Source organism: Lactuca sativa, chromosome 9 (assembly GCF_002870075.4).
Source record: "Lactuca sativa cultivar Salinas chromosome 9, Lsat_Salinas_v11, whole genome shotgun sequence".
In the NCBI taxonomy this organism is placed as follows: domain Eukaryota; kingdom Viridiplantae; phylum Streptophyta; class Magnoliopsida; order Asterales; family Asteraceae; genus Lactuca; species Lactuca sativa.
The window spans coordinates 218,288,798-218,298,156 of record NC_056631.2 but is presented as its reverse complement, the minus strand read 5'-3'; the positions used below and the strand labels follow the sequence as shown (position 1 = coordinate 218,298,156).

At 35.1% G+C, this 9,359-nt stretch overlaps 1 protein-coding gene across 1 annotated transcript; it reads left to right on the top strand.

Annotated features, from left to right (window-relative positions):
- The first annotated feature begins 7,867 nt into the window (after positions 1-7,867).
- LOC111882840 (protein GOS9-like) lies at positions 7,868-8,931 on the top strand. The gene is made up of 3 exons (XM_023879215.2): positions 7,868-8,014; positions 8,140-8,340; positions 8,441-8,931. Exons 1-3 carry the CDS (start codon positions 7,949-7,951, stop codon positions 8,675-8,677), a joined length of 504 nt encoding a protein of 167 aa, XP_023734983.1. The 5' UTR covers positions 7,868-7,948; the 3' UTR covers positions 8,678-8,931.
- Positions 8,932-9,359: the final 428 nt, after the last annotated feature.

The window sequence follows — 9,359 nt, the reverse complement described above, 5'->3', positions numbered from 1 at the left end:
TGTCCCCCTTGAATTTCGTTTTTGTTTTCTTCATTGCATGGTTGATCGCTCTACAATCTTGTAGACATAACGGACTGTACATATTTTGACTCGCCGTATTTCTTCTTATATATGTAAGAAAATTAAATAATAGGAAACATCTTCATAGTCCAGCTGCATCAACACAACATAAGTCGCACTTTACATTGTTCAAACGAGGCTTCAGATGATCAGGACATCAAAACCCATGTTTTCTTTGGTCAACCATTACACCAAATAAGAATTAAGTTTGTAGGTGTTCTTTCACAATACTAGATAATTGATTATCTGGTAAATAATGATAAATTTTGCTACACTTAAATATAGTTAAAAACAAGTTGTATGGAATTGTATATAATGAAAATATTTTTTTCTTTGTTTTGAAGTTAGCCATATGAACTAGTTATGGAAAAATAGCAATTATGACTCTACAATCACACATAATGAGCATTTGTTTGGCGAAGAAGAATTTCTTCTAATACATTTAAATTCATCCATATTTTTTGTAGCGATGTATGAAAATTAAATGGTGATAATGGGTGTAACAAGAAGCTGTCATCAGTTTATTTATTTATTTATTTATTTATTTATTTATATGGCAACAATGGGGGTATTAAGTGCTATAAGGGTATTGTCAACTCAACCATGGGGAAGTGATACCGCGCATACACTAGAAAAGAGTCAGCAAACTGAAGTCCATCAAAAAATAAGTTTGAAAGGCCCATTACAAGGATTGAAGCACAAGTATGGAACTCCACATACATGGGCGGAACACAGACATTTGAACTAGGGGGCGGAATCCAACTTTCAAAATAAATCATATAAAAAGTAAAGAAAATTTATTACAATAAAAAGAAAAACTATAACCGTATCAAGTAAACATTAACAAAGAAAGTATGATCATTCATGATCTGTTTAGTAAGAGTTTGCTCATATTCTTTGATATCATCATAGTTACGTCTGTGAATAGCACCAAAAAGGGCTAACAAGTGATCATAAGAGATTAAGTATAGAGAGCCTCAAAAACATACAAGTACATAGTGTAAAAGCAACAGTTACTGTGTGTGAGAATCTCCAAGCATCAAACCTATTTATTAGCTACTTTCAAGATATTCATATGTGAAATAAAGCATATAGAATGCCCAAATGATGGATCTAAATAAACCAAACACAACTATTTAATTGAATTGGACTTATGAGCTCATTATTCATCTAGTAACTAAAAAGACACATTTAACCCTGTAATAAAAAAAATGCAATGATCATGAACTGTCATTAATTTAAAGTAGAACAGCCTGCAAAGGTCTTAAAGGATTCTAATCTTTTAATCATGTAATCAGATATTTAGCTCAAAGTATTACATCCTACAAAAGCCTTAAAGGATTTTAATCCTTTAATCAAATATTTTGCTTAAACTAACAAAATATGATGCTGCCATACCAATATGAATCAGATTCCAAAAAACTAAGAGAAATAAAAAAAAAATATAATACATTTACCTCAAAAGATCAATAGCCAACCTTTTCAACTTTTCAACCGGGAAAAGAGTAGGAGCGATGACCCTGGTTTTATTGTTGATAATTTTGATTATTGAATCTCAAAATACTCATTCATATACATATTCAAATCTACATGTTATGAGTATGAAATCTGATTTCAAAGCCAAAATTGATGTTAACATTGAAAAATGAAAATGAATTTGTATCAAAATTGGGTTGCAAAACCCTAATAATTGAACTCTAACTACAAATATATAGCAATTTTGGAAAAGAAAATAACTAAAATGGAGACGGAGAAAGAAACATACAGATTAATTTGGGTAGATTTCCATAAAACATGAGCAATTTAGCAATGTAGGAGTCAACAATTCTGCCACCGGTAATTAGTCACTCGAAGAATCGTTGAAGCAAGAAGGTTTGAGTATGAATAAGGGCATTGAATGGATAACGGGAACGTTTTGCATGTATTCTTTGAAGGCCCTACTTGGTCTCGTCAATCATCACATATATGTCCCACACAACAGGGAGGACACAACCGCATCAGCCCTAAGAGATCCGCTTCTACATTCATACTCCTTGAGTATTGGAGTTGGAAAGCTAAAAAACGGAGGGGCCATGGCCCCTCCTGGCCCCTTAAAGCATCCACCCCTGTCCACATACTTGAAGGCTTGGCCTACTTCCACTTTTCCGGTAAAAGCTAATTGCATTAAGTTACGAGCTAACGATTGTTCCTGCATGTATGTTTCCTTAATTTAGCTAGAATGATATCTTTCACATTTCGGTAAATTGTACCCTACATTTGGTTAAAGTAAGCAGAAAACTGCCCCAAGTTTCTTGTTCTTACTTCTCTTGGGAGATTCACCATCTCAAATTGGCTTGCTATCAACTGGTGCTTTCATTCTCATTTCAATGCCTCCTGAAAGCTAATCGTGCTCCTCCTCTAACAACCCTAACTCAACCCTCCAAGACCAAATGGTAACCCTTATCCGTCTCTCCATCACTACCGCCACCAAGTTGGATCAACTTGTCAACATCCTTACAACAACAACAACAAAAATCACCACCACCACCACCACCGAACCACCTCCGACCACCAAAATTTCCCTATCCAACTTCTATGGTAACCTACTTTGATTACTATACCATCGCACAAGCTCAACGAGTTACCATTGTTATCTTTTACTTCGCCGTAGATGCCTAGAGTCGGTACAAGCATCTAGCAAACATCCACCTATTGTGCACGTGGACGGAGTTCTCCCGAGCCTTGGAACTCCGCTCGGATCTTCCACATAAGAGAACTACCAAGTCGTCCACTTCAAACTTCGACAACTGACCATTGTTTCGGCCTATCAATTAGAGTTCGAAAAAGTCAGCAATTGCATCCTCTCAGGTCACGATACCAATTCCCTTCTAAATTGCTTCCTCTCAACTCTCTGTGTTGAATTCTATATTCCTAACATTCAGAACGAGTTAGCACTTCATCACCCCACTTCCCTTCATCAAGCATATGGGTTAGTCAAACTCTTGGAAGATAAACTCGGATTTGCAAAACCACACTTTCCAAACTCATGTTCTTCATCTACTATAACATATCCCAAGAATTTACCAGCAACCAGTATCACACCATCATCACCAACAACTACCACTTCCTAACCCATGCTGACCGTCTTACCCACACCAAAACATCCTCGTCGATTCTCCTTCTTATCCCCTGAATCAGTAAAAAAAAACATTGTGCGACAAGTGTAACCTCCCACAGTTCATGCTCGTCGTTGACAATGCAGATCACTTCGACGAAGACCATCTCCTTGAACCCATACCGACTACCGAGAACCTCAACTACGCCAAAAATCAATTCCTTACATTTTCCACCACAACGTTTTTTTGGGTTTTCCTCTCTCTAAAAACTAAACCGTTACCGTTTTAGTCAATTGTGGTAGTACTTATAACATCATCCAACCTTGTCTCATCAATTGCTTCAATCAACCTCACAAACATATTTCGAAATTTTCAGTCATGGTTATGGGTGAAAACATGATGGAGTATGCCCAGACCTTTTGTGCCACTTGACACAAACACCTTTAAGAATTCTAATTTTCACACAACCGGCTGAAGAAGTTGAATTCATACTCGTGTTAACTAAACTAAGAACACTGGACCAAATTGTAGCAGATTTTCTTTTGCCCCAAATCAGATTCACCATTGGAATCTTTTACGCATCCCATTACCATATCCCTTTCCCATCATGCTTCAACTAAGGTACTCTAATTCTAACGGTAATTGGGCAACCACTTAACGGGCTTCCTTCTAACTTCTTTAATGAAGTATCAAACATGATCACTCCACAACTAACCATAACTATCACATCCAAATACATCCTTTGTCTAATAATTGCATAATGTTCGTACACTAGACATTACACATTACACGTTCTAATGTTACTTAACACATGATACCTAAATGTCTTTATTCACACACCGTTAGTATTCCAACATACCCAACTAGAATTTCCCATCTCATACTCCAATTACGAACAACATCATGTTTTTTTCAAATCACAACGACTGATATGTGTGTAGTGATACGCGTGCCATAAAATTGCATGCAAATGATTGTCGTGTAGTTCTGCTTTACCATTCTATTTCCCGATTCACAAGTTTTACCGAACCAATTTCCTTATTCTTCTTATTACCTTCTCTATATGAGAATTTGGAAGTGTACCATTATATCTATTCGTTGATCACCTAGTCAGCTTCTAAAAGTTTCATATCCTTGCACCTCAGGTCTATAACTAGTACATTAACGAGATGTAATTATACACTAGTCCCTCACATCAAGGAGTCACACGTCCTTGAAGTTTCATATCTCATATTTCATCAGTCACTTGATCATTAAGTTCCTTACTCAATTCAATACTTGCCTTAAGCTCTTAACAAGAGATTGTTATACTCTCACGAATCCATATGACTCTTTGATCCCTTTTTTATGACTCCTTACCATCATAAGGTTTAATACAACCTTTTCAACTGATTCACAAAAGGAAATAACAACCTTTCACACACACATAAATCATCCCTAGATTTATTAATACGTTACAGATCCACACGTTGCCTCAAATTAGGAGTTATAAGTTCTCTCTTCTTCATAACTTTTTCTTCTGTGTACTCTTTGCATTTCTTACCTTCATGCCTTTCTATCCACGTCAGCAACACAGTCATGTTCCGGTTAAACTTTTCGCCAAGTGTCTATGACAACACTAGTTGTACCATTGTCCTCTTCTTCACACCCGTTTTAATCTTCTTAAAAGCCTCTCATAAATAATACTACCACCGTCGCATTATATAATACACACTATCATTTCACCTGCATAATATTCTAATATTCTGAGGGTATGCCTTTCAAATTACATTAGATCTTCCTTTCTTCTGTAAACCACGCATTGACGAACAATGCTAACAAGTTTGTGAGTTAATCGGTATAAATGTAAACCGTTACGACTTTCTTCCATGACACCAAGACTTTTTCCAGACTCCTTTGATAAAAAACATCACCCTTGCGAACCGCTCCTACAGTTTTACTACATAAATAACAGGACTCTCATAACTTTCAAAGTTCTAGTTCTCTATTAGAATTCCAACTTTATCATAGAGACAAACTATATGGCTTTCTTTTTCGGTAATTCCTAGTTACCTATGTCTCACATGGTAATAGAAATTCCCAATCAGTTCTCATTGCCACAAAAAATTAACATAACCTCCTAATCTATATAGGGAGATATTATCCGAATCATAACTCTTACCAAACCAGGCACGCAAATCTAAAAATAATCACACCACTTTCACAAGGAACACACACCGTTATTTTTATTGTTTAAACCTAGGAAGGATAATCCAACGTAATTAGCGTAAACCATGGCTTTGATACCAACTTGTAACACCCATAATTTTAAATCGCATAATTTACCATGGTTGCACCAATACCATGGATTAGGAAACATTATGGTGGTGGTGGTTTCACCGTTATCAAAAGACGAAAAATGGGACAAGAAATAGAGAATGATAGGGGAATGGAGGCAGTGAGACGAAGGTACTTTCCGGCGAGAAGGGGTTGTAGATGCTAGGTCCTAGATAGTTGAGCGAGAGCATTCGGAGAAGATTTTGAGTCAACGTCTTTAAAGAGAGGGGAGTAAGGATGGGATTGTTGTTACATGCTTTTTGTATTTTTCATTTTAGAAAAATTAAAATAAAACCAAAAAAACCAATGAAAAAACAATTATAAGTGTTATAGTAGTTTTTTAAGTTGAGACCGAACAAAAATAAATAAATATATCATTTTGTAGTACTAGTTTATGCACAAACGTTTTTTTGACCGAAACACAAAAAATTATAAACCACATGACCATTCTTGCAAATTCCGCTAAATAAAAAGTGGGTTGAACTACAACGATTGAGTAATTAGATTAATATTTTAAACTACCATATCGTTGCGGTAGTAATTGGATTACTCACCCTAAAGAGAGACTAGAACCATTTTCTCTAACTGAAATCCATAAAAAACTGAAGGGTGGAAATTATCGACACGACATGCAAATAGACGAGTATGGGTAAAAGATTTCCACCTATTTTATTGAACGAGTAGATATGTCACGAATATTAAACGGGTAATGTTAAAGTCTAAACTTTCTAACACAAAAATGAGACGTTTATATATAGACAACTTCTATTCATCTTTTAGGTAAACTCAGCATGCCTAGAATAAAAACTAGTGGTAAAAGAAAACTTTGGTTGAATCGTTTTATAATTTGGAAGCTACTAATTAACCGTTCCAGTCAATATTTACTTTTAGTCAGTGGCGGAACTTAGTTATAGCCAAGGGGGGCCATGGCCCCCTTGCTTTTTTGGGTTCTAAGTTCCAACCTATTAGTCTATTTGCAACTCGTTAGCAAACTTGAATTGGATGAGATATTTCAAAGTTGAGTATTATTTATTTATTTCATTAAACCAATGTGGGCCTACCGAGTGCATTCTCCTTTTTTAAGACTATAATTTCAGTTCTTTTATTTGCATTTATTTCCACGTTTTATAAATATTTTGGTTATTCTTTTATGTTTAATTAAACATCTCAATCTCAATATAGTAATATATATAAAAATAAAAAATAGTAATACATAGAGAAAGCACTTGGTTAATACCAAACGTATACTTGAAAGCGTGTACAAAATTCTCATTTAGTGAGATTTTGGAAAAAAAATAAGCTGCTTAGCTAAGGTAAGGTTATTCCACCAAGATAAATGATGATCAAAATTTTGTTTTGGTTTAGAGTTGAGATTATAGACCTCCTCAATAATAATATTATAAAGCATTTTATTTTATTTTATTTAAATTGAGGAACAGTAGACTTGTAAGCCGAATCAAGATCACTATTCGAAAAGGTTCCATTTTTATGAGCGACATAAATATATTTCATACTAGTTGTTTTATTTAAAAATTTCTATATCTCATATCCTTTAATCAAATTAAACTTATTAATATGTTTTTTTTTTTAAATTTGATTTTGGCCCCCCTAATTTAACTTCTCGTGTTCCGCCCCTGCTTTTAGTTTTTCACTTTTTAATTAACATCATATACTAATTAGCCGTCCCGCTGAAACTTACTTTTAGTTTTTCACTTTTTCATTAACATGTTATACTCCACAATCTTACTCACCCATTTCCATTTCAATGTGACTTTCCTCCTCTAAACTTATCGTGATATTCATTCCAATACCCCCAAACTACTAGTCTTCCTATTTTTCACATTTACTTTTCAACGTCTCTAACTCCTACTCCTTCAATCTATCGACATATTTAAACGTCTAAACCCTAAACTGCAAATCCGACATGAACACAACACAAAAATACACTTGTTGACACGACAAGATATGATAATTAAATGGGTGGGTTTCAGAACAAGTTACTTGTAGATTTCAAAGTACAAGAAGAGGGACACAATTTGCTGCTCAAACTAGAAATGCAGAAAAAACGATTGGTACAAAATTGAAATAGAAAGATCACCCACATGTGCTCAAAAACCTCCAAACTTGTGTTCAAAAGCTTGGTTGTTAGAATAAATGTCTGTGATGGAAGCCTTTGAAAACTGATGACAGAAGCATCTATTGTCATCTTATTGAATTACTACCTAACAAGCATGTGCTCTAAAAATTGATACCGTACATTGACACATGTGAAACTACTATTCATCCTTAAGTTACTACACCCTAACATATTCTACCGACATCTTTTACTAAAGAATTACATTTACCCAATCATAGTAAATCAATATAAACTTTTATGTTTTCATTACAGGAAGACCGGACATCTTATCTGAATCCATTATACTTTAAAAACCCTACCTGATCAGGTCTATAAATAGTCCTTCTCTTAATGGGGCTAAATGTATAACTTATTACTTTCCACGAGTTTCATCTTTTCCTTTGAGAATACATTCAGATCAAACATGGTATACTCTTTCACCATATATATTTGGAAATGCTGGGTTTATGGTTAACCTGGTGTATTTCATCTGTTGATTGCTAAGATATGTCCACTTCTTAGTTATATATTTTATTTCACCCCTATATGCAGGCAGGCAATGGCGTACAGGTTGGACCGTGGGGAGGTAAGGGTGGAGTTAATCCCTGGACATTCATCCCTGAGGGCAGGATTTGCGAGATCCGTATCAGTGCCTCAGGGTGTGTAGATTCAATCAGGTTCACTTACAAGGATCGTGATAATGTCAAACACCATTCTGAAACATATGGTGGTGATGGTGGTTCACCTCATACGGTATAGTGGGCTTTCATTACATCTGTTACCTAAACATGTACTGCACTTATATTCTAGTTTTATCATACATCATTTATCATCTATTTGGGTATATCTTCAGTTTACATTTGCTGATGATGAGAACCTCATCGGGATTAGCGGAACTGTGGGAGTATATGCCGGCTACACTGTGATTACGTCATTGTCTTTCCTAACCAACAAAAAGAAGTATGGGCCATATGGCACAACCCAGGGGACTAGTTTCTCGCTGCCAGTCGCTAAGGGTAGCTTTGGTGGATTCAGCGGAAACTACGGGGATTACCTCGACTCTTTCAGTGTCATTCTTCATCCCTATTAGTAACGCGGACAAATATCATGTATTTGCAGCCTGCATACATAACCTTGTCAAAATAAAGAAGCCTGAGAGATGTGTTTGTGAAATTGTTGTGTTATCTTGTTTTGATGTTCAACTCGTATTATTGCTTTATGTTTTAAGATCGTATCTTGTTTCCTAAATATAATTACAATAAGCACCCTTGTGCACTAGGTGTCTTGATCATGTACTCTCAAACACTTCTAATGGGATATTTTCAGTTTGGCTGTTTGCTAATATGTCCACCTTGAATTTCGTTTTTGTTTTCTTCATTGCATGGTTGATCGCTCTACAATCTTGTAGACATAACGGACTGTACATATTTTGACTCGCCGTATTTCTTCTTATACATGTAAGAAAATTAAATAATAGGAAACATCTTCATAGTCCAGCTGCATCAACACAACATAAGTCGCACTTTACATTGTTCAAACGAGGCTTCAGATGATCAGGACATCAAAACCCATGTTTTCTTTGGTCAACCATTACACCAAATAAGAATTAAGTTTGTAGGTGTTCTTTCACAATACTAGATAATTGATTATCTGGTAAATAATGATAAATTTTGCTACACTTAAATATAGTTAAAAATAAGTTGTATGGAATTGTATTGTTATGAATCATATGGATAATAAGTATTTTTAATTTCTGGAAAATATCTTATTTT

Coding starts and splice junctions, on each gene's coding strand:
- LOC111882840 (XM_023879215.2), top strand. CDS start 7,949: ATGTATAACTTATTACTTTCCACGAGTTTCATCTTTTCCTTTGAGAAT. Junction 8,015..8,139: donor ATACATTCAGATCAAACATG/GTATACTCTTTC, acceptor CCCTATATGCAG/GCAGGCAATGGCGTACAGGT. Junction 8,341..8,440: donor ATGGTGGTTCACCTCATACG/GTATAGTGGGCT, acceptor GTATATCTTCAG/TTTACATTTGCTGATGATGA.